The sequence below is a fragment of the Rhinopithecus bieti genome, unplaced genomic scaffold, assembly GCF_001698545.2.
Source record: "Rhinopithecus bieti isolate Rb0 unplaced genomic scaffold, ASM169854v2 scaffold_47418, whole genome shotgun sequence".
Taxonomy (NCBI): domain Eukaryota; kingdom Metazoa; phylum Chordata; class Mammalia; order Primates; family Cercopithecidae; genus Rhinopithecus; species Rhinopithecus bieti.
In genome coordinates, this window is record NW_016819951.1 from 2,293,852 (window position 1) to 2,319,811 (window position 25,960).

General features: G+C 39.9%; 2 protein-coding genes across 2 annotated transcripts in view; one reads left to right on the forward strand and one right to left on the reverse strand.

The window, feature by feature from the left end:
• Positions 1–6,629, forward strand: part of ARL6IP5 (ARF like GTPase 6 interacting protein 5) — a 22,111-nt gene extending 15,482 nt beyond the window's left edge. Inside the window, exons 2-3 of the mRNA XM_017859402.1 lie at positions 2,473–2,690; positions 5,045–6,629. Of these exons, the coding sequence (XP_017714891.1) occupies positions 2,473–2,690; positions 5,045–5,223 (397 nt within the window). The 3' untranslated portion in view covers positions 5,224–6,629. The remainder of the gene's footprint in view (positions 1–2,472; positions 2,691–5,044) is intronic.
• A 2,959-nt stretch (positions 6,630–9,588) lies between these two features.
• LMOD3 (leiomodin 3) lies at positions 9,589–23,369 on the reverse strand. Its single transcript, XM_017859403.1, has 3 exons — positions 22,874–23,369; positions 19,533–20,873; positions 9,589–9,980 (listed from the first exon to the last, which is right to left on the reverse strand). The coding sequence occupies exons 1-3, from the start codon at positions 23,165–23,167 to the stop codon at positions 9,954–9,956; spliced, it is 1,662 nt and encodes a 553-aa protein (XP_017714892.1). The 5' UTR covers positions 23,168–23,369; the 3' UTR covers positions 9,589–9,953.
• Between the last annotated feature and the right edge of the window lie 2,591 nt (positions 23,370–25,960).

Consider the following 25,960-nt stretch of genomic DNA (forward strand, 5'->3'; position numbering starts at 1 on the left):
AAAAAAAAAAAAAAAAAAAAAAAAAAAAAAAAAAAAAAAAGTGCAACTACTCTTGCCATTGTTTAACTTTATGCATCTTAATAGAAAGTTTTAGCTTTTTCGGAGCAGTTTGACATTGATTTTATCCCTTAATTTCACCCATTCAGGTGTGAAAAGCTTTCACTCTTAATTTAAAAATGTTCAAAATTCCTTTTATGTTTCAGTAGGCAGAAACAGAGAGCTAAAATTTAAAGGAATTTTTGAAAAAGAATTGTTTATCCTGAATATGAATCCCAGTATGAGCATGAGTTCTTCATCTCTTCCATTTCAGAGAAAGTAAGCTCTTGGCATCATCTTCCCTTATCCTGTCTTCCCCCATCCCTCTTTTCAAATCAGCAATGTTACTATTTAGGGCATGAGGAAAACACACTACCCTCTGTGTCCTTCCCAAGTAAAATCCTCATTAGTCTCTAGGGTAAAAAGTTAAATAACTCATTGTACCAGCCCACCACAGATGTCTTGTTAAGGGTTTTGTATACACAGTGGCTTGGGGTGGGCGACTATAATGCCCCAAACTTCATCTATATTTCTTCTTACTATTTTGAGAGAGTTTCCCTCTTGTTGCCCAGGCTGGAGTGCAATGGTGCGATCTCAGCTCACTGCAACCTCCGCCTTCTGAATTCAAGCGATTCTCCTGCCTCAGCCTCCCAAGTAGCTGGGATTACAGGCATGTACCACCGCGCCCAGCTAATTTTTGTATTTTTAGTAGAGACGAGGTTTTACCTTGTTGACCAGACTGGCCTTGAACTCTTGACCTCAGGTGATCCACCTGCCTAGGTCTCCCAAAGTGCTAGGATTACAGGTGTGTGCCACCATGCCCAGCACAAATTTCTTCTACATAATGTGTTTCCTCCATTATCAATAGTAGTGTAATTGCTATCACATACTAAACATTTGACTTATATAAGAATGAATCTGGAACTGTGTGCTTGAAAATCTGCATTGATAACTCATCTATTGATACTTTGGGCATTTAAAAACACTTATAATGAACTCTCTATGTGAGGAATCATAAATGCCTCCATGGGGCAGGCAGATTATGTAAGACAGCGATTCAGGCCAGCTATTAGAAAAACAAGGATTAGACCTGGCATGGTGTGACTCATGCCTGTAATTCTAGCACTTTGGGAGGCCGAGGTGGACGGATCACTTGATGCTAGGAGTTCGAGACTGGCCTGCCAACATGGCAAAAACCTACCTGTACTGAAAATACAAAAAATTAGCTGGGCATGGTGGCATATGCCTGTAATCCCAGTTACTCGGGAGGCTGAGGCACAAGAATGGCTTGAACCCGGGAGGCGGAGGTTGCAGTGAGCCAAGATCACGCCACTGCACTCCAGCCTGGGCAACAGAACAAGACTCTGTCTCAAATTACAAAAAAGAAAAAGAAAAAGAATGATTAATAGCACCTCACTTTGGGCCTCTGTGTGCATGATGCAGTAGAGAGCAGTGTGGACTGGGGCTCAATGGGGAGCGTTTATTCTGCCTGAATGAGCAGGCATTCAAGCCAGCTGTTGACATGTGGGAAAGTGGGCCTAGCACTGTTAGATTTTCTTGTTCCAGGAGAACAAGAAATCCCAAGTTTTATGGATTTTTTTTTTTTTTAACACATGGGTTTCAAGTAAAAGTTTTTTCAAATACTATACAGGCCAAACAAAAATGTGACTGTAGACCGGATCTAGCCCATGGAGGCCATTATGTGGCCTGCATTCTACATTCATCCATCATGAGCTTCTATGAGGATATAAATAAACCCTTAGAGCTAAGAAAACACAACCTACTGTGTACTAGAGCCCAGGATGTATGGAGGCTAAACATAGTACCTTCAAAAGAAGTTTTAGTCTTCAAAATTGTGGACCTCTAATGAGATAGGGACTACTTTGATGGGAACTGCCTGGGTGTGATCTCAGTTCCATCTTTTTTTTTTTTTTTTTGAGACAAGGTCTCACTCTGTCACCCGGTCTGGAGTGCAGTGGTGGAATCTTGGCTCACTGCAGCCTCAGCTTCCGAGGTTCAAGCGATCCTCCCACCTCAGCCTCCTGAGTAGCTGGGAGCACAGGTGTGTGCCACCACACCTGGCTAATTTTCATACTTTTGTAGAGATGGGGTTTTGCCATATTGCCTGGGTTGGTCTTGAACTCCTGGCATCAAGTGATCCTCCCACCTCGGCCTCCCAAAGTACTGGGATTACAGGTGTGAACTACCATTCCTGGACTTCCCCACCATTTTCTAACCTCTGTGCCTTAGTTTCTTCATTTGAGAAATGAACTAATAGTATCTCCTTTATAAGATTATGAGAAATCAAATGAGACAATTCGGATAAAGTATTAAAGTATCAGTAAGTTCTCAATAATTGTTTTTACTCCTCTTTCTCCTTTTGCTACTTCTATTGCTGAACTAGTCACCCCTCATTTTTTCTTCCTCATATTTCAGGTTTCTGAGTCCCTTCAACATGATCCTGGGAGGAATCGTGGTGGTGCTGGTGTTCACAGGGTTTGTGTGGGCAGCCCACAATAAGGACGCCCTTCGCCGGCTGAAGAAGCGCTACCCCACGACGTTCGTTATGGTGGTCATGTTGGCGAGTTATTTCCTTATATCCATGTTTGGAGGAGTCATGGTCTTTGTGTTTGGCATTACTTTTCCTTTGCTGTGTAAGTGAACTTGAGTTTTTTCTTCCATCATAAAAAAAATGTAGGAGCAATTATCCAACAGGAATTCGATAACCTGTTTCTTATGTGCATTGGCATGTCAGCAAAAGTGTCAGAATTTTCTATAACAGCTTTCTACTTGTTATCCAACTAGACCCAGATAACACAGAACTGAGGTCAAGAACTATGAGGTCATTCTTTTATTGTTGTTGTGATGGGGTCTACTCTGTCACCCAGGCTGTGGTGTTATCTCGGCTTACTGCAACCTCTGCCTCCTGAATAGCTGGGACCACATGTGCACACCCAGCTAATTTTTTGTGTTTTTGGTAGAGACGAGGGTTTCACTATGTTGCCCAGGCTGATCTTGAACTCCCAAGCTCGAGTGATCTAGCTGCCTCAGACTCCCCAAGTGCCAGGATTACAGGCGTGACCCACTTTGCCCAGCCATTTGTCATACATTCTTATGGTGACAAACAGTAAACAGAACAAAGACAAATCCCAGGTCATACAGCAGGAATGTGGCATAACCTGCACTAGACCCCAGATTTGTCTAATACGAGAGTCTGTTGTCAATTTTTAAGTGCCATTCCTATTGTCCTGATACAGAAATGAATGTATTTATTATTTGGAAGTAAACTATTTATTCTCCACTCGCTCAGGAGATCATAGCTAGTGTTAAAAGTTTGGTAAGTCTATAGGAATAATTGGCTCAGAATATAGGTACTAAATACTCAGATTCTGGTGAGGAGATCTAGATATTCTCTAAGTTTTACATGAATTATTTACTAAGAGTCCAAACACTTGAAGCCTGAAATAGAAAAGAAATAAAATCCCAGCCTAATCAGCAGAAATCTGATTAAAATTCTAGTGTATTAAGTGACAAGCACATCCCTTTAACTTTCAATAACATTTGACATGTGCGTTTATTCCACTAAATGAAATTATTTGCTTGTTTAGGACTTTGTTAGATTAAGTCCAGAATATTTATGGATACATCCCATACCCTATTAGATAAAATATTAGAGCCAACAAATTCAAACATTTTTGGAATTTTCTTCAGGTTTTCTGTAGGTGCTATAGGCTTAGTATTTCAATGATACTATTTAATCAAACAGCTTGCTAATTTTAATACCTTTCCACATCAGAATCTGAGACAGGCCAGTGTAATGAAATGTATCAGAGGTAGACAGTTAAGAGTCCTGATTTCTATTCTTAGACCTGCTGGAAACCAGCATGTGATTTGGACCAGTCATCCTATATGGGCTGTAGCTCACTCATCTCTAAAGTAAGGAGATTATCTAATCTAATAATCTAATCACTTATCTAATAAGTGATTCCCAAACTGATAATTGTGAGGCTCATCCAGGATACTTTTTAAAAATATAAATTTCCCAGCCACATCTTTATTTTATGGGTCAACAGTGGTACCCAACGATGTTATGTTTTTAGAAAGCTCCTCAACTATTTCTAGATCCTCCAAATGAATCCACATCAGTATTTTTCAAAATGAGGGTCCAAGATCCACCTACATCAGAATCATCCGGAGTCATTATTAAAATAATGAATTCTGGAGCCTTCCCTCAGTTGTAATAGTCTGAATTTGGGGTGGTGGAGACCCGGAATTTGCCTATTTAACAGGTTTCCAGGTGATTTGAATGTACATGGAAGTTGTAAAACCACTGGTATAGATCATATGGAGAGAGGTTTACCTGTTTAAAATACAGATTTCCAGGCCTGTCTCTTTGAGGCTCAGGTAGAGGAGGTCCAGGAAAGGGGACAGGGAATCTGTGGTAAAGTAAGCAAATCTGGGGAACAATGGGCTATACAAACTCTGTAAAGCTCTTAGATTTTTACATCTAGAATTCTATACCCAATACTTTGGGTAAAGCCTCTGGGAGGCACTTTACAAGTGGACTTTACTCACATGCTCCTGCAGGGAACAAGATACAGATAATCCCTGAATTGAGCAAGAGTTATTTTCTGGAAAGCCTCAGGTAAGTTGATTTTTAGGTAGGATAGAATCCCATTGATTCACTCTGAATTTCAGGACATTTAAGTAGCATCTGCAAGGTGATGATGTCAGTGCATGAAGGAAAGGGTATGGCTTCCAGATAATGGTCCTTCCTGTTGAATACAGCATTTTCCTTTAATGCAGAAAAAAAAAAAAATGTATGATTTGATGAAGAGCTTTACATAAAGTCCAAAGAGCCATTTGAAGGCTTGGATCAATTAGAGAAGCAGACTGGACTGTAGCTAACTAAGGCAGTTTACTAATAGTGTGAAGAGAGGGAGTGTAATATTGATGTGGCAAAAGAGAATTATTGCTTTGGTGTTAACCAGGTGTCACTTCTCTGCAGTGATGTTTATCCATGCATCGTTGAGACTCCGGAACCTCAAGAACAAACTGGAGAATAAAATGGAAGGAATAGGTTTGAAGAGGACACCGATGGGCATTGTCCTGGATGCCCTAGAACAGCAGGAAGAAGGCATCAACAGACTCACTGACTATATCAGCAAAGTGAAGGAACAAACATAACTCACCTGAGATAGGGTTACAGCAGAAATTGAGTTGCAGTTTGCCCTTGTCCAGACCTACTTTCTGCTTGTGTTTTTGAAATAGGAGGTGCACGTACCACCCAATTATCTATGGCAGCATGCATGTATAGGCCGAACTATTATCAGCTCTGATGTTTCAGAGAGAAGGCCTCAGAAACTGAAAGAAAACCACCACCTTCCTATTGTATCTGAAGTTTCACGTGTGTTTATGAAATCTAATGGGAAATGGATCACACGATTTCTTTAAGGAAATCAAAAAAATTATGGCTTTTATAGCAACAATACTGTTACAGGAATAAAAAAATTGTAAAGTATCAAGACCATACAAGTAAATGAAAAGGCTGTTAAAGTAGATGACATCATGTGTTAGCCTGCTCCTAATCCCCTAGAATTGTAATGTGTGGGATATAAATTAGTTTTTATTATTCTCCTTTAAAAATCAAAGATGATCTCTATCACTTTGCCACCTGTTTGATGTGCAGTGGAAACTGGTTAAGCCAGCTGTTTATACTTCGTTTACAAATATAAAGATAGCTGTTTAGGATATTTTGTTACATTTTTGTAAATTTTTGAAATGCTAGTAATGTGTTTTCACCAGCTGGTATCTGTTGCAAACTTAATGTCATTTTCCTTAAGATGGTTACAGCTATGTAACCTGTATTATTCTGGACAGACTTGTTAAAAAACAAACAGACAAAAAATAAAACAAAACTTGAGTTCTATTTACCTTGCACATCTTTTGTTGTTACAGTGGAAAAAAAAATGGTCCAAGAAAATGTTTCCCATTTTGTATTGTTTAGTTTTAACTGGAACATTTAGAAAGAAGGAAATGAACGTGCATTTTATTAATTCCTTAGAGACACAAAGAGGACAATAATAACTGATCTTTTGAAATTTGAAAACGTCTTTAGATGACCAAGCAAAAGACTTTAAAAAATGGTAATGAAAATGGAATGCAGCTACTGCAGCTAATAAAAATTTTAGATAGCAATTGTTACAACCATATGCCTTTATAGCTAGACATTAGAATTACGATAGCATGAGTTTATACATTCTATTACTCTTCCTCCCTTTCTCATGTTTTTATAAATAGGTGATAAAAATGTTTTGCCTGCCAATTGAATGATTTCATAGATGAAGTAGAAACATTTAGGTTTCCGTTGCATTAAATTGTGAAGACAACTGGAGTGGTACTTACTGAAGAAACTCTCTGTATGTCCTGGAATAAGAAGCAATGATGTGCTGCTTCTGATTTTTCTTGCATTTTAAATTCTCAGCCAACCTATAGCCATGATCTTTAGCACAGTGATATCACCATGACTTTACAGATACGGTCTAGAATCTGTACCCTTACCCAAATATGAAGAATAAAATTGATTAAAGGTTTTTTTGGTGAGACTTTATTTAATGCACATGTCTTAAATACCTGAGAAACCTGGCGACCACCCTATGAACAGTGAAGATGTTCTACATAGCAAACTTTACCTGTTTCAAATACTGTTTAGTGAAGCTTGAATACCTTATTAACTTGCAGCCAGAATAAAACAATTCTAGTGGGATCCTGTTTTTAAGCCTGACATGAGTATTATATACATGTTAGCCCCTTCCATTTTCTACAAGGTGAATTCGGCTGACAAAATACAATAAATTTGGAGAAACAAAAAAAAAAGATACTTGTAATTACTCATGGCCAGTGGTCAATTCTAGAAAGGTAATAATAGAAAATATAACATATAAATGTTGTAAATTATGATTACATTTGAAAAACAAGTTAAAATCTGCAACTAAGATCTTTAGGCTTGGGTGGTAGAAAAAGCATAATGTGAACTGCTTCACCTCTTTTGGCAAAACCTGTGTACTGAGGCCATAAGCTATGAAATTGGATCATCTTTTCTTCTTGTATATCTAAGATAAAAACCCTCTTACAGCACATTTTGAAATTCCTGACTTTATTTATACGGTGGCTATAAAACAAATGCAGAGGGGTGTTCTAGAATTTTTTTTTGCTTTTTGGTTTTTTTTTTTTTTGGATGGAGGTTCACTTCTTGTTGCCCAGGCTGGGGGAGTGCAATGGCACTAGTCTCAGGCTCCCTGCAACCTCCGCCTGCTCCCGTGGCTTTCTAGGCAATTCTTCCTGCCTCAGGCCTCCTAAGTAGCTGGGATTACAGGCATGGAGCTACCCGATGACTGGGCTAATTTTTTTTTTTTTTTTTTTTTTTTAGTAGAAACGGGGCGTTTCACCATTGCTTGGTCAGGGGCTGGGTCTTGAACTCCTGACCTCACGCCTGATTCACCCACCTCGGGCCTCCTAAAGTGCTGGGCGGATTACAGGCATGCACCCACCACGCCGCGCCCCTAGAAGTTCAACTACTAATTTACATTAAGCTTTTAATTGTGGCTTTAAAGTCCCTATCAGAGTTTAGCCTCTTAAATGTAGTATGTGCTAGACACTTAAAAGTTTTGTTTGCCGGGCGCGGTGGCTCAAGCCTGTAATCCCAGCACTTTGGGAGGCCGAGACGGGCGGATCACGAGGTCAGGAGATCGAGACCATCCTGGCTAACACGGTGAAACCCCGTCTCTACTAAAAAAAATACAAAAAACTAGCCGGGAGAGATGGCGGGCGCCTGTAGTCCCAGCTATTCGGGAGGCTGAGGCAGGAGAATGGCGTAAACCCGGGAGGCAGAGCTTGCAGTGAGCTGAGATCCGGCCACTGCACTCCAGCCTGGGCGACAGAGCGAGACTCCGTCTCAAAAAAAAAAAAAAAAAAAAAAAAAAGTTTGTTACAGCGCTTTCTTAGCTATCTGGCTTTGTATGCAAGGATGTTTTCTAATTAAAGGATGAGAAAACAAAACTATCAGCCATTGAAAACTATACTTAAATTTGGATACTTTTGTACATACTAAATTATCTTTAAAAAAGGTAGAAACACCATATTTCTTTCCCATGGCTTGTCTTTCCAAATAATGTGTTGTTTTTAAGTTTTTCCCTATTAGACCTGTTCTCCCCTACCCTGTTTTGTTTGATACATGCCACTTATGATACCATAAAAGGAGAAAGAAAGCAGGTGCCAGTTATTCACTCAGGTAAAGGAGAGAGAAAAGGCACCAAAGCTTTTTATTTTTATTTATTTTTTTTGAGACGGAGTATCACTCTGTTGCCCAGGCTGGAGTACAGTGACGCGATCTTGGCTCAATGCAACCTCTGCCTCCCCAGTTCAAGCAATTCTCTTGCCTCAGCCTCCCGAGTAGCTGGGATTACAGGTGCCTGCCATCATGCCCAGTTAATTTTTGTATTTTCAGTAGAGACGGGGTTTCACCATGTTGACCACTCTGGTCTCAAACTCCTGACCTCTGGTGATCCGTCCTCCCCGGAGGTCTGCCATAGTGCTGGGATTACAGGTGTGAGCCACCACGCCTGGCCCAAAGCTTCATTTTCTAATTTCTAGAGTTCACACTACTTCTATCATTACAAAAATCTCGAATTCTATGCACCTAATGACTAGAATGAATAATTAAGGCCTCTAGGAATTTGGAAGGAGGACAGATTGGAGTTGTCTGGAAAGTTTTTATGGAGGACACAGGACCTGACCTGGGAGTTGAAGACTGGGTAGGACGTTCATTAATGGGGAACAGGAGGGAAGTCTCTCAGAAGGGTTAATGCGAGCAAAGGCACAAGGGTGTGTGCAAGGATGTTTCATCAAGAGGAGTATAAAGGATTTGTGGGAGATGAGACAGGGTTAGTAAACTGGGGCCAGACAATGGAGTGCCTTAAAGAATACAATAAGTAGTTCAAGTTTAATCCTGTAAGCAAGTTTCCTTTAAAATATGTTTGAGAGCGTTAAAATCGGACTTACAGAGTAATCATGTGTGTGTGTGTGTATTTTGCCAAAACCAAAAGCTTGTCAATAACTCTATTATGTGAAACGTTTTTTCTATAAAAACAGCATGCTGTCTCCCATTGTCTCTCTATATATGAAAACTTGCTGCCAAGAAGTTTTCATATATGCAGGGTTTACTTTTCCTGTTGCTTTTCCTAGTGACACCTAGTTTTCACTAGGTTCTGTGGCTTATGTGTTCTGCCCCTCACAGGTACCCCTATAGAAAGAATACTCCAAAAATACCAAGGGAGTTACCAAGCGAGAAAGCCAGGCAGGGTGGAAAACTGAAAATCTCCACTGATTCTCCAGAGAAGCACTAAGGAACAATCCTTTCATTTCAAAGCATCAGAAGGGCCAGGAGCTCAATTCATCCTTTTCCACAGGATGAAACAATTTGTTCCCTTTAAGATACTATGTGATGAATTACAGCAGAAGAGATGGAAGGAGAAAAGAATGGGAATACAATAGTTAACACTTCTGTCATATGTATTATTTACCAGAAGAAAACAATAACAAAGCAAATGTTTTAATTTTTTTTTGAACTTCTGCTTCTGGAAACATGACTCTAAATTTCACCTAAGTCACTCAAATTGATTGCAAGTAGAAAAGGTTGCCTCTGAATATTATATTTTATCTCCTTCCACCTTCTTCTTCAGCCCCTACTTCTTCATGGCCCAAACATTCTGCCTTTTACAACTACCCTTATCAGATGGTAGCATTGTTCCCAGTTCTGCCACGTGGATCCTAAAGTATTGCTGCTGACATAGTCTCCATGCTGTAATCCAAGAGCCACTATTCTCATTTCTTGTTCTTCTAGATGACTCTGTTACCTCTTACGCCAGTTCTTTTGGCAGTTGCACCTGCGATTTAAGCATTTGAAGAAATGTGGGAAATTAATCCTGGAAATTTAAGAGCTTTACAGCAAAAATTACAAAATTTACATGCCTTAAAAGATACAGATTTGAAATTCCAGCCAAAGCACCCACAAAGTCAAGATAAAACAACAGTCATAACCACAGCCACCATTTATTGGACATTTACTAATGCCAAGGACTGTTCCAAGGGCTTTGAGCACACGGCAAAGTACATCATGGAAATAAGAAGATACGTGCCCAAGTTGGCCCGAGTTCAAAGACTGGCACTAGCAAGTACTAGTTATGTGGTGTTGGGCATCAGTTTTCTCAGCTGCAAAATGATAACAACAGTATCTAATTCACAAGGCTATTATACAAGTGAGTAATCCACGTTAATGCCTTTTTTTTTTTTTTGAGATGGAGTCTCAGTCTATCTCCCAGGCTGCAGCGCAGTGGCACCATCTTGGCTCACTGCAACCTGGCCAGGATGGTCTCAAACTCCTGGCCTCAAGTGATTCACCTGCCTCAGACTCCCAAAGTGCTGAGATTATAGGCATGAGTGCCCAGCCTAACACTTTTTTTCTCTCTCTCTTTAAGACAGAGTCTTGGTCTGTCACCAGGCTGGAGTGCAGTGGCACGATCTCGGCTCACTGCAACCTCCGCCTCCTGGGTTCAAGCAATTCTCCTGCTTCAGCCTCCTGAGTAACTGGGACTACAGGCGAGCGCCACCACACCCAGCTAATTTTTGTACTTTTAGTAGAGACGGGGTTTCAACAACACTAAGTTTTAAAACACTATCTCATTACATCCTACAAAAGCCTTGTAAGGAGGGAAATGGCTCAGAGAAGATAGTAACTTGCCTAAGATCACACAGCTAGGAAGTAGCAGAGCAAGATTAGAGCCAGGTCTGCCTGTTTTCAGTGCTCATTATTATATACTGTCTGTAAAAATATCACTATAAGAATATAAAATATATGTTATTTTTAAAACAAGTCTTTCCTCTTTGAAGCACACTCCTAATCTGATGGTCAGAAATACTTAAACATGAAATATAAGCCTGGCAAGGTGTCATGCACCTGTAATCCTGGCTACTCAGGAGATTGAGATGGGAGAATCACTTGAGACCAGAAGTTCAAGACCAGCTTGAACAACAAGGTGAGACCCATAAGGCAACCTCTGCCTCCTAGGTTCAAGTGATTCTCCTGCCTCAGCCTCCCAAGTAGCTGGGACTACAGGTGCGTGCCACCATACCCAGCTAATTTTTGTATTTTTAGTAGAGACGGGGTTTCACCATGTTAGCCAAGCTTGTCGTGAACTCCTGACCTCAGGTGATCCGCCTACCTTGGCCTCCCAAAGTGCTGGGATTACAGGTGTGAGCCACAGTACCCAGCCACCTGATTTTCTTAAAAGAGTTTTATAACAAGGCTGGGTGCGGTGACTGATGCCTGTAATTCCAGCACTTTGGAGGCCGAGGTGGGCAGTTCGCCTGAGGTCAGGAGTTCAAGACAAGCCTGGCCAACATGGTGAAACCCCGTCTTTACTACAAATACAAAATTTAGCTGGGCATGGTGGCACATGCCTGTAATTCCAGCTACTCAGGAGGCTGAGGCAGGAGAATTGCTTGAACCTGGGAGGCAGAGGTTGCCTTGAGCTGGGATCCCGCCACTGCACTCCAGCCTGGGTGACAGAGACACCATCTCAAAAAAAAAATAAATTGTACATATATATATATATATATATATGTAAAGCATCCCCCAGGGCAAAAAAAAAAAAAAATTATGAAACAACAACAGAAGTCCAACACTTCAAACCCACTTCATACTTCTGCCTCACAGGAAAACCTTAAGGACAAGGCAAGTTTTTAAAGGGTTTCAATTGTCATTGTATCTTAAGAAAGTAACTCATCCATCATATACGTACCTTCCAGAGAACACTGAAGATGCCCGGTGTCCCCTGGGCATTTGTTTAACAATGACTAGGAATGTTTCTCCCTGTATTGCTAATGTCCACCTCCAGTGTGATGAACCATTTTGGTCATCTGCTATGGCTCCTCTTGCAGCCAGTTCTTGGCCCACAATCTTTGGCTAGGAATATTTTCCCAGCATCGTGCCCACCAGAGAGGACCTTTGATGTGCGGCTGCCTACCAGCCTTCAAGCAAAGAGGACATCCATGGCTTCTGACCCTGTACCTCCCTTGTGCCAAGCTTTGAGAAGAGAGGGGTGTGACTGCACCCAGCAGGGCTCTCCCACGGAGAACACCAGTAGTTAAGAGAAACCACGAGTCAGGCATTTAAAATAACTGTAAAGCTGCAATAAATAGTTAAAACAGTGTGTTCTTTGTATTATGGAATGGAAAAGAAGGATTTTATGTAAGTTATTCCCTGTATTTGCTTATATATGCATGGAAGAGTTCCAAAATAATATTTTAAATTTAAAAAGTTTTAAATTATTTAGGGAGATGGGGATCTCACTATTGTCCAGGCTGGAGAGCAGTGGTGCAATAACTCAATGCAGTCAGACCCTCCTGGCCTCAAGTGATCCTCTTGCCTTTTCCTCCCAAAGTACTGGTATTACAGGCATGAACTACCATGCCCAGCCCAGAATAATATTTGAAAAAGAAAATGTAGCACTGACCCAGCATAGGAAACCCAGACACATATTTACTTATTTAAAATATGACCAAGCTGGTAGTTCAGATCACTGGGGAAAAGAGGAATGAGTCAGTAAATGATCACTGGTTAACTATTTGGAAAAGAAATAATACAATAGCCTTTTGCTTTCTACTGACTTTAAAATTAACCCTTTAATCGATCCATAATATGAAATATTTTTTAAAAACCGAAAACTATAAAAGTTGCATGAAAAGGCAGGCACACATTTTAATGATTTTCGAAGAAGCCATTTCTAAGCAGAATACAAAAGATAGAAATCATAAAAATAGCTAGATATGTTATAAAAATGTAAAACTTACAAACAGAAGAGGATCAACTTGTGTTATTGTTAGAGAGCCTTTTCCCCCTTCGCTCGTTAGTTTTTAAAGAAAGTATTTCTAGTGTGTTTGTGTGTGTGTAGCATTACACAGGGCGCACATATGCATACACTCAGAGGCTGGGAGGCAGGGTGGGTGGGAAGGTTGTTTTCAGCACAGGCTATTTAATTTGGTCTGCCTGTATTAAGTTCCTGCTCTGGACCAACACCTCAGTGGGTGTCCAGGATAGAGATGAGCAAGACCCGCTTTGAAGAAGTCAGAATACTGTAAGAGAGTACACTGTGGCCAGAAGGGCTGTCAACCTGAAGCACAATGTAGGAGGTGCCATAAAAGAGGTGTGGACAAAGGGTAATGGAAATACACAGGCAGAATACTCCTGATGTTTTGTTGTAAAAAGTAGCATTTGAGTCAAGCCTTGGAAATTGGATAGATTCTAACAGATAGAGACAGAAGAAAAGGTAATTAGAGGCAAAGGGTGGTACAGAGGCAGGAAAGCAAGGCCCTTCAGGGAAGATAGCAGCAGACATGGTTTACCATAGATATCAGAGTCATGGTTGTCAAATGTGGTCCCGGAATAAGCAGCAGCAGCAGCAGCATTACCAGAGAATTTGTCAGAAATGCAAATTCTTAGGCCCCATCCAAGACCTACTAAATCAGAGACTCTATCAGTGGACTCAGTAATCTGTATTTGGCCCTTTGGGTGATTTTGATCCACAATAACATTTGAGAATCACTATACGGACTTTAGAAAAGTATATAAAAGACCTTTTTTCCCACTACGCTTTAAAGGCAAGCAATTCTGGTTTACGTCATTCCTGGATTATACATGTTCTTGATGAGCTTGAAATGTTACATTACTTTTTTCCTATGGAGGCTCCCTTTATAAGAATTGTAACATTTCCAAAGCTATGATCTATGTTTGGCCTTGGCTCTTATAGATCATCCTGGTTTCTTTATTGGAGGCCCCAAAATGGGGAGAAGGGGTCGAAGGGAAAAAGGGAGTTGAAGATAACCCTGGAGTTTTAGACCTGAATGCGTCACAGAATGCTGATAAGACAGACAACTGGGAACTAGAAACCACCACAAGGCCTATAAATGAGCAGCTTGGTCTGGAGACAGATTGAACGTGCTAAGAAAACCCTGAGTGATCTAAAGGGAAAGGGAGATTTGGGGATTGTTCTAGATTATGTGACAAGAGAAAGAGAAGAAAATTTCCCATTACATGATGGGAAAGAGGAGAAAATTACAAAATATAGAGAACCTGGTTAAAGAGAAAGAATATAGAGAATATAGAGAACCTGGTTAAAGAGAAAGAAGACTTTATAAATGTGGCAAAGAAGAAATGGCCAGCGATGAAGATGAATGCTCAAGGGTTTGTAAACTTCAAATCTGTAATCATAACTCCTAATGTGTCATGGAGTCTGTTGATTAACTAAGGCTGCTCATGACATTATTATACTGAAGTCTTTCTGGAGGAAAGTTTAGCAATAGCTTTAGCCAACTGGATGGGAGCAGTCCAGATATATGTGAGTAAGCCTGAAGTGAAATTGAGTGAATGTTAAAATAGTAATCTTGCGTGATTGGCACAGAAGCTTGGATACAAAATGCAGCTGGCCTCAGTGAATTAGACAGTTGCTGCAAATGGGATTTTATCTCAGTGAAAAGTACAAATACTCATTTGAGATGATAGGAGTGAGCAGACCACAACATTTTTGAAGATGAAAGAATATCGTACATTTGTCAGGGAGGGATAGGCTATACCAGCCTAATGTCTTTGTGCTATCATACTGACTCAGCTTCATTAACTCAGAGGGAAATGATTTAGTCATTATCTAATAAATTCAGTTCGTTAGATAAGACAAAGATTTTTAAAAACATAGCTAAAAACAACAAGAGCAAACTAAAAAAATTCTACAGAAGCCAAATAAATCATGTAAATGAGGGAATCATGCCAGGTGCAAAGCAGAAAGGGCAAAAGAGAAAAACTAAAGGGTCCATGAGCATTCTCAAGGGTGAAACCAATGCACAGAAACAGCTGATTTTTTCCATGCCAGTGTGGTGTGGCCAGATCTGATGTTCCAAGTCGTGCTAGATATCTGGATTTTTTTGCATGTGCCATTCAAAAACTTACACAATGATACCCAAGTCAAATAAAGTGGGCCTGCAGATCTGACCTCATGCTTTACCAGTTTTCCATACCTGGCCCACGGAGTAAATTTCTTTTAAACCGAATTGAATGGGTAATTTCTTAGAGGAGGAAGCATTTGAGCAAAGCAAGTATATGGATTGTCCTTTATTTTTTGCCAGCAACTTCATTTTAGGTATCCCAGGCCAGAGGCGTGGGGTAGGGAGAGAAGAAGCATTAATTTTTTTTTTTAAGACTTTTTTATTGGAGTGCAGTGGCACCATCTTGTCTCACTGCAACCTCCACCCCCCGGGTTCTAGTGATTCTTACACCTCAGCTTCCTGAGTAGCTGGGATTACAGGAGAGCACCACCACACTCGAATATTTTTGTATTTTTAGTAGAGACAGGGTTTCACCACATTGGCCAGGTTGGTCTCAAACTCCTGGCCAAGTGATCGACCTCCTAAAGTACTCGGATTACAGGCATGAGCCACCACATCCAGCATAAAAAACAATTTTAAAATACATGTGCTCTATCAAGTAAAAAAATAATATTTCCAAATCTATAAGGAAAATAACTACTTTTATTTTTGACCCAGGGTCTCACTCTGTTGCCCAGACTGTAGTGCAGTGGCACAAACATGGCTCACTGCAGCCTTGACCTCCTGGGCTCAAGTGATTCTCCTGCCTCAGCCTCCTGTGTAGCTGGTACCACAGGTGCATGCCATTACACCAGGCTAACTTTTAAAAATTTTTTGTAGAAACAGGATCTCACTTTGTTTTGTTGCTCATGTTGGTCTTGAATTCCTGGGCTCAAGCAATCCTCCTGCCTTAGCCTCCCAAAGTGTTGAGATTACAGGTATGAACAACCGTTCCCAGCCAGTAACTACAATTAAAAAATTTTTTTCTGTCAGGCATGGTGACTGATGCCTGTAATCCCAGCACTTGGGGAGGCCGAAGTGGAAGGATCACTTGAGCTTAAGAGTTTGAGACCAGCCTGGGCAACATAGTGAGATCTCATCTCTACTAATTAAAAAAAAAAAAAAAAATTAGCCGGGTATGGTGGCATGCATTTGTGGTCCCAGCTACTCAGGAGTCTGAGGTGGGACGATCACTTGAGCCCTGGCGGTTGAGGTTACAGTGAGCCGTAATTGAGCTACTGCACTCCAGCCTGGGTGATAGAGGGAGACTCTGTCTCAAAAACAAACACACACACACACACACAAAACTTTTCTAAGAAAAAAGTTTGTTTCTGAACAATGTTCTCTTTAGGAACATCACACACACACACACACACACACACACACACACACACACAACTCCACAAGATTTCAAAACTGTGTTTTAATTTTAACCTCAGTTTTGAAAACCCAGGGATTTGGAGGGCATCTGTCCCAAACCCCCAAAACCCTTCATTTCACCTCTATCAAGTGAACATTGTCTTGTCTCATTTGATTGGCTAAAACCATCCCTTTCTGCTGGGATTTTGTGACATTACCATTTATAGTGTTTACTGTATTTTGAGTCTAAGATGTATATTTTGGGACATTTCAACAGCTCTGAAATCAGAATGCATCTTAAATTTGATGGTGTTTTACAATAGCTGGCTGGAGACCCAAGTGTGAACACATCATAGCTATCCATGCTATTATTACCTCCACTGAGTCATGTGCCCTGTTGATACGACACACACAGATGTATTGCCTCTTAAAATAGCTTTTAAAGAAAGATAAGTAAGCAAATGTGGTAAAGTGAGATGGTATGCAGGAATTCTTTGTACTACTTTTGACCTTCTGTAAGTCTAAAATGACCTCAAAATAAAAAGAAAACAAAATATCTTTTAAAAGATTATACTATGTTTTGGCTTGAAAGCAGAAATTTATACTACATGCAGAAATTTATAGTACATGCAGAAAGGCACAGAAACAGAATATGGGGAAGCAAATTGGTATTAGTGAAGCAAATTTTCATTAGTGCAACGAGGCACTTTCATATTTTTCTTGCTGCGCATTTTCCAGCACCAAATAGATGAAGCTGTGTGACATTTTGTAACTGAGACACAGGCAAACAGATGCCTGTCACAGGCCAAGCCAGGCAACTGAAGGCAGGAGAAATTGCCCGTCCTTCAGAATAAATGAAGCCATTTCAAAGCCTAGGAAGATATGCAAGATTGTCATTCAAAAAACATGTCAGAGTTCACTTTGCAGCATGTTTTTCTTAGATTAAATTTTTTAAACCACCACCACCAAATACACTTAAAATTGGTAGCAGTTTTGAATGAAAATATGAAAAATGCAGTGCTTGGTGGGGTGTTTTATTCTTGCAATTATCATCATGAATTTATTTTAATGTCTTTTGTTCTAGGTCCTAGACTCAAAACTGTAGTGTTCTCAGTTCAGTAAAAGGCAGAGGAGCTGGAAAATTAAACCTACACTGTAAGCTGTGTGTGAGGTCGAGACTGAACCTGACTTATCACTATATCCCCAGTCCTTCTCACCTGCCTGACATATATATTTGTTAGATTAACAAATAAGTGAATGGATAGAATGGAATTGACCCAGGGAAAATGGATTTGCTCAGCAGAGCACTCAGAAGTCAAGGAGTTGGTTCAGATGCTCTTTTGAACTTCATTCCCTCTTCTACTCTGAATTTACATGCCACCTTTAACACAGATTTTTTTAAAAGACGTCTCATCATTCTTTTTAGACTGTTCTTTTCTGAATGTACAGCCACCAAGGTGGCTTGAATATTCTTTGCCAATGACTAGTCACTGGAAAAGTGGTAGAACTAGTTTCTGTCAAACAACACCCCAATTCACTCCCAGGGGAGTTCTGGCTGTCTAGAGAAGAGCAGGTGCAGAAAGTCTTGATGTTGTGCCCAAGGGCAGGCAAAGAACCATTGTCCGACCTCATGTGACCTCCAGCATTCTCAACCTGGCCACTGCTCCAGGAAGAATCAGAGGCTCTCTAAACCATAGATGAAAGTCAGCTTTGATTCAGAAGAATGGGCTATTGATAATTCTCCATTCTAGGAGTTGGGAATAAGGACCATACATATGTATATATGTGAAAGACTAGCAATTATTTCAGAATATCAAGCTCTTTAAAGCAGAAAAAGAGCAAGCATGCATAAAAATTCAACATGTCTTTAAAAAACATGAATCTGTGTAATAAAATAATATACTGACTATTCTGTCAACATAATCTCATGGCTATATTACACGAGATTTTAAAATAATATAGTTAATTATCAATCACTGAACACATCTTTCAACCTCAATAAATGCCAATATAATAATGACCAAAACATTTTTATTTCTGCAACTTAAGTTGCAAGGAAAATAACCTTTCCACTCAGAAGTAATTGTGAATCATGGTAAATATTAAACTGAAACAGCGATTTTAAAACTCCATGAATTCATGGTGACACCAACCTGAAGTTCATCATTTATCTGCCTAAAAAGCAAGCAGTACAAATGTAATTTCAGACAGTCTCTCTTCATCTACTAAAAAGAACTGTTTCTATGCATTTTAGAAGCATTCAATTATCTACAATTGGCCCAATTTGGCCTTTTTTTTTTCTTTTTTGAGACAGAGTCTTGCTCTGTCACCAGGCTGGAGTGCAGTGGCACAATTTCGGTTCACTGCAACCTCCACCTCCCAGGTTCAAGCGATTCTCCTGCCTCAGCCTCCCGAGTAGCTGGGACTACAGGTGCCCACCACCAAGCCCAGATAATTTTTGTATTTTTAGTAGAGATGGGGTTTCACCACGTTGGCCAGGATGATCTCAATCTTTTGACCTCGTGATCCACCTGCTTAGGCCTCCCAAAGTGCTGGAATTACAGGCGTGAGCCAATGCACCCAGCCTGGCCTCATTCTTATTTATTCCTCACTGTAGGTTCCTGGGGATCTCTGAGTGTCAGCTCCATTGTGGCTGGAATGGTGTTCTTTTGAATATGCACTCGAAGAGGTCAGAAGAATGAGGTGAATTAAAGCTTGATTCTGGACTCAGAAACGGGGTTCAATGTCAGTTCTACCACTTCCTAGCTGTATCTCCTCCACCTCCACATGTTATTAAATTCTCTAAGCCTCAGTATCCTTTTTATTAAATGGGGAGAATAACAGTACCTAGACCTTATAGGGTTGGTAAGATGATTACATGAGTTAATTCATATAACGACTCCAGCCTGTAGTAAATGCTCCCTAAATATTAGCTGCTAATATTATTGTTACAGAAGTCATATAGGGGTATCTAGATATGGGGTGCTACAGGTATACATCCTTAAGGATAACAGTAATTTAGTTCTATTGGTAATGCTCATTGGCTTTCCCCAGTTGGTCTCAATTAGTGAGTATCCCCTTATGTTAAAACAAATAGGGAATAAAGTTGGGATGCATTTTCTATGGAGGGTGCTCAGTCACCATTTCTCCCTCCGTCTACTTACAGGTTTAAGATAGGCGACATTGCTGTGACGAATGTCGTTTAGCAGCTGATCTCTGGGAGTGATTTCCACCAATGGGGGTGGCCTGTTTCTCGGCACTGGCTTGAGCGTTTTGATGACATCTTTGAGGTTGGTTTTCTCGGGTGGTTCTTTGGCTTCCGGCATCCGAGATTTGCGCTGGATTCTCTTCAGCTTCACCACCCGGAAGGAGTCAGGGTCTGTCCTGTACTGCGGGGCCTGTGATGGCTTTTTCATCATTTCACTGTGTTGACTGAAGGGCACGTTTTGGGGGTTGGGAGGCCGAGGTGGCGGTGGCTGGAAGAACTCCTGCATTCTGGAATCTGGCATGGGTCCTCCCAACATCTCCCACATCCCAGGGGGCAGCCCCAACCCATTCTCTAACATGGCTATCAGCTTCTTCTGTTCCTTGAGTTGCTGCTGTTTTTGCTCTTCCTGTCGTTTCTGCCTTTGTTTATCCTGATTCCTGGTGAGCAGATTAGTGACCACCATTCTGGGACCCGGAAGCTCAAAATGGTAGCCCATCTTCAGGAGAGTGCTGTTTGCCTTCAAAAGCCTGGCTATTTCCATTTCAGCATGGTGACCCAACATGTGCCTCTGATTGTGAAACCGAAGCTCAGTTAGCGTCTCATTAAACTGGAGACACCTCATGATGGCCACAATCCCTTTACCTGTGATGAAATTGGACTCGATGTTGAGAGTGGTGATGCTTCTATTTTCACGCAACATGTTAGCCAAGGCAAATGCTACATTCTCATCTGCACCCACATTGGCTAAACTGAATGTTCTGATGTGCTTGTTTTTCTTCATTGCATTGACAAAGTCCAGTAACATTTCTTTGGGGATGTTTTCAATGTTGTTCAGGTTGAGTTCCTTCATGTCAGGATCATTTTTTCTAACTCTCCTCAAGCTCCCGTCCAGGTCTGTCTGGTTTCCTGAAGGCCTGGCACTTACCTTCAAAAAGCTGGTATCTAGAGCTAACTTCTTAGGATCTAATTTTGATATTTTTTTCTCACTTTGTCCTTGGGCCTCTGGTCTGTCTCTCTGTTCTTTGAATGCTTTGTCAGTTACCTGCTGGCAGTTGTTCTCACAATTTCTAATTTGTTCCTTTGCTTTGCCTTCCTCTTCTCTGCTCGTTTTTTCACTCTCTTCACCATCATCCTCTCCTTCATCACCATCTTCTTCTTCATCCGTTTCTTGGACATTGCTGCTGCCCTTTGATTCTCTTGTATTTGCAACTATTTCATTATTGAGCTTTTCTTTTAAATACTGGGCCATATTTTTATTACGTTTGTCTATTTCTTCATGCGCTTCTTGAGTCTTTTCCTATAAGAGAGGTTTATGAGGGTTAGAATACATAGCAGAGAAGAAATATGAAGTAGAGCATCAGCTAGCGGAGATAAGAAAAATACTTGTTTAAAAGAGCTGGTTGCTATTTTAAATAATGCTTATTTAAATAGCTGATTGCTAAAAATGGGTGGTTACCCCATCCCATAAATTACAATATTAAAATGAAACCTTATTTTGTTTTAATATTCTGTTTTTTAATGGTGTTTAATTTCAGAAGCAGTTAAAAATTGTTTTGAAAACCTGATAGAATTGTTCATCGATATATTGAAGGCTTGATTTTGTATATGCCAAATAGGCATCTAGTACTCAACAGTCCTGAGTTAGGGCAATAATTTCCTTATTATTCTAATACATTTATAATATATTGGAATAATGAAATTATTGCCCTAAAATTAACATTCCTACAATGTCTACTAATCTAGTGTAGAATGTACATGAACTTCCTCTGAGAACATAACATAATGTATGGAAAATTAGATCAGTTTGATATTTTGGAGTACATATATATTTAAAAACCTCAATTTTGATTTTGAATATATATATATGTATATTTAAAACCTCAATTTTGATTGTATTTTTTCAGTTCTTTGAAAACTGCCATGGCTACTCTGTCTGGGACAAGTTTACTATCCCGGTTTCTTTTGAAAGAAAGTACCTAGGAACCAGAGCCAGCTGTAAGATGAAACAGGATTATGCAGACAGTGAGAAATAATTGCTTAGTCTGGGAAATAAAATGGGCCTTTTATCAATAATGTGTATTAGATTCTTGCACATCAATTATAATGCTTTTCTATGCAATATGTGTGCCTCATAGGTATCATTTTGAAAGCCAGTATAGCAAGTTGAGACACAGGTTCATCTGAGCAAAAATTTCATGCTCATAACTAGGTCGGAAGAGCTAGTTAAGAAGTCACCTTAACCACCTGAAGTCTTCACCACTGCATTTCTCATCTTGACCAGAAGGGGGAGCCAACCATCAAGCTGTTTAAGTTATACCAGAGGAAGAAAAAAAATGTTGCAAATACTCATTTTTACCCCCGAAACTGGCATTCACATAGAATTGGCTTTTAATCCATTGACCTCCAGTTGTAAAAAATCTGCAAATTGTATCATGAACTCTAACCTGATCAATCCAGCTGTTTCTTTTCTTAATCTTAGTACATGTTTAAACTCTCCTGACTGTAAAACCAATTGACAACTTTCCTTAATTACAGCCAGCGTAGTAATTTAACAAGATGTGTTTTTGTCAACAGGCATAACCTAAAGAGACTTTACCTAGGAGGCATCTCTGTACTCTTTTTGTTAAGTCATTTTCAAGTGGAACATTAAAAAAAAAATTATACTCATGCACAGTAAGTTTGCAGAGTCAACAATTCTAGGTTTCAGATTTTAGAAAGTGAAGAACTAGCTTCAAAAACCACTTAATAGCCATCTATTTCTAAATGTCGTCACTGACAGCCAATACATAATAATAATATAAGACATTTTCTGGTTATTCGACTTGGTTTAATTGCAGGGTGTGTGGCCAGACTTCAGGAGGACTGAAATGTTTGACACTGTGTACAAAACACTGCATATGTTTGGATGTGCCAGAGAGAGAGGCTACAGAGCTGTCATTAGTTTCTCAAAGGGGCCTGCAATAAAAAAGAAAGAGAGAGTTAAGGACAACTGCCTGAGTTATGAGTTAAGTCACTAAGTATCGTGGCAATAGACCACAGGCTTTCTGACACAGCAAACCTGACAGCAATTTTTAAAAAGAGACATTAGCAAGAAATCACCCAATTTTCCCCTTGTAAATGTAAGTATTTCAGAAAGTTCCAGTCTGGAGTAGGATTAAATATTATGGTTTAATCTAGATATGGCAAAAACAAAGCAGAACCAAACCCTGGAGTCTTGAGAAATCACAGTTACAAAAGGGACACCTAACAGCCCATCCCAGGCAGCCATTTCTCTGTTGTACACAAATCTCTGGTTACCTCAGATTTCACAAAGGTGACAGGAACTCGTTCGTCTTCCAACATGCGCCTGGATGCCTTTTCCCAATACATATAATCAACAAGAGATTTATGATTGAAGTTTCCTGTCGGTGGCTTGTCAGTTTGATCTTTCTGAATCATTCCCACGGGAAGGCTGGGGTCAGGGGCCATGACTTCCATTTCCGACTGCAGTTCTTTCAGTTCTTCAGCGGACAAGTTGGCCAAGATTTCATCTTCATTAATCTCCTCATCGAGAAGTTCTTCTTGATCTGAATTTCTGCTATGCTCTGACATTGTTTTTTCTAAATATTATTTTACTAGAAAAGAATAATCAAAGATGATTTTTAAAAAGAAAGAAAAAAGCCTCAAGAAGTTCCCCACGTTAACAAGTGTCGCAAGTTAACACACCCTTGAGATATTTTTTTTCCCCAGGAACCTCAGTGGTTTGCTGAGCAGCTAGGAGTGATCACAGCTAAGCTCTTGCCGGATCTATATTAAGCAGGGCTTGGCTGGATGGGGTCAATTTATGGAACTACTATGCTGCTCTCTTTTCGGTAACTTGAGTCAGCTGTGCAAATCCATCTGACATTTCAGTACAGCTGCTATGTTGGCCAGAGACTAGCAGAGACCACAGAATCTCTGCAGGAATAAAATTAATTATCTTCCTATATGCTATCATGTTGCCATACACAAATTCATGCAGCGCATACCTATATACCCCAATACTCCAGGGGATTCCACTTGTTTTTATTTAAATATTAAAGCAACTTACAATATTTCAGAAGGGAAATGCAACCGGTAACCTGAGTTCTTTTTGATGTGAAGAATTCACTTGGAGGTAGAAATCAAACTCTTAGGGTCTGCCTCTTCACTACAAGTTGACTGTGGAAGCAAGTAAAGTAGTGTACGGTGGAGCAGAGGTCTTGCTATGTCATTCATCCTCTGTGTAAGCCGAACCTTTGCAAGATGTCCTATTTGCATCTAGATCCTGTGATCTAACAGATGGGGACAACCAGCACTTGCATTTCCACTAAAAGTGAGTTTAATATTTTAAATTATTTGCTTTTCTTATTAAGTATCCATTAAGCCAATATCAATGAAAATGGATCTAAAGTGAAATGTTAAAAAAAAAATCCAGACCACTAATATACTAAAAGAAACTATGAGAAGATTTTTTTTCAAACCCTGAAGGGGCGATATGCAACATTTGTCCAAATTACAAATGTCCATTTCCTTTGACCCAGCAATTCCACTTTGAGAAATGTATCCTCAGATACACTACATGGGTAAAATGGCATGTGTGCAAGTTTACACAATATAGCAAAGTACAAAAGAGTGTGTTTCGCATGCTATTATTTGTGTGACAAAGGGTACAAGAATATATAATACACAAGTTTTATTTTATATATATATTTAAGACACGGTCTAGCTTTGTCACCCAGGCTGGAGTGCAGTGCTGCTCACTGCAACCTCTGCCTCCCAGGCTCAAGCCTCCTGAGTAGCTGGGACCACAGGTAGGCACCACTACACCCAGCTAATTTTTGTATTTTTTGTAGAGACGGGGTTTTGCCATGTTGCTCAGGCTGGTCTTGAATTTTTGAGTTCACGCAATCCATCTGCCTCAGCCTCCCAAAGTTCTGGGATTACAGGCGTGAGCCACCGTGCCTGGCCCGTAAATATATTGTTATTCAGAAATATACATTCATTGTACAAGAGTTAGGAAAACATAGGAAGGCAGAGAATAAAATTTTCCCCTTACCTCACTGTGAAGCTGCCACTATCAACATTTCGGTTTTTTCATTCCAGTCCTTTCTTTAAAGCATACAAACTCTATCATTTTTTCTCATCTGTTTTTTTGACTAAGTCAGGATTCTTTTTTTCTAGGCAACTGTGTACTCTCCTACTAAATACTTTTAAAATTGTCATTTGTTAGGGTTCTTTATATGGATGCACCAATATTAATATTGGTTAAATAAATTATGCACCATAATTTATATAACCAATCCTCAATTGTTGGATGTTTAGAATGTTTTCAATTCTTATAAGCACAAATAGTTCTTTAATAAATATTCCTATAGCTAAATAGTTTATAAACACACAAGTTTATTTCCTTAAATTGAACAAATTCCAAAAAGTGAAATTGCTAGGCCAAAGAAAATGAAGAAATTAAATACTTTTTATATGTAAATTAAAGTAACAGCAAAAACCACAATTACTTTTGCACCAACCTACTAGGACCCATCTCCAATCTATGTATATTAAATATTTACAGATACTATACATGTTGGCTGGGTGCTGTGGTTCATGTCTGCAATCCCAGCACTTTGGGAGGTCGAGGTGGGCAGATCACCTGAGGTCAAGAGTTCAAGACCAGCCTGGCCAATATAGCGAAACTCTATCTCTACTAAAAACACAAAAATTAGCCAGGCATGGTGGCGGGCACCTGTAGTCCCAGCTACCCAGGAGGCTGAGGCGGAGGTTGCAGTGAGCCGAGATCACACAACTGCACTCCAGCCTGGGTGGCAGAGCAAGACTCCATCTCAAAATAAATAAATAAAAACAAACAAACAGATATACATGTTACCATTCCAACATTTCATATATATGTAAGTTTGAAACTTGAGCTATCCCATTCCTTTCTCCAAAAGTATCCAAGGATTTTAGTTTCTTGTGTATCTGTCCAAGGATATTTTATTGATAAAATTTGTGAAAAAGGAAAAGAAATCAAGTGTGAGTTTGAAATGGAAGTTAAAATATTTTCTTCCTACCCCAGTGTTTTATCTTGAGCACTCCAGGTTGAAAGGCTTTTCATACATAATTAATGCCCTGGAAAAGTATTTCCAATCTACTTGAATGAGAATTTTCGAAGGACACAGGTATGTACTGGCAACTTATCCTTGGCCTCTCCCCTATCAGGTCTTTTTTTTTTTTTGACACTGAGTCTCACTCTATTGCCTGGGCTGGAGTGCAGTGGTATGATCTCAGTTCACTGCAACCTCTCCCTGCTGGGTTCAAGTGATTCTTGTGCCTTAGCCTCCCCAGTAGCTGAGACTACAGGCGTGTACCACCACACATGGCGAATTTTTG

Coding starts and splice junctions, on each gene's coding strand:
- LMOD3 (XM_017859403.1), bottom strand. CDS start 23,167: ATGTCAGAGCATAGCAGAAATTCAGATCAAGAAGAACTTCTCGATGAG. Junction 20,874..22,873: donor TCACCTTTGTGAAATCTGAG/GTAACCAGAGAT, acceptor CCTCTCTTATAG/GAAAAGACTCAAGAAGCGCA. Junction 9,981..19,532: donor ATGTCGCCTATCTTAAACCT/GTAAGTAGACGG, acceptor CTTAAATCGCAG/GTGCAACTGCCAAAAGAACT.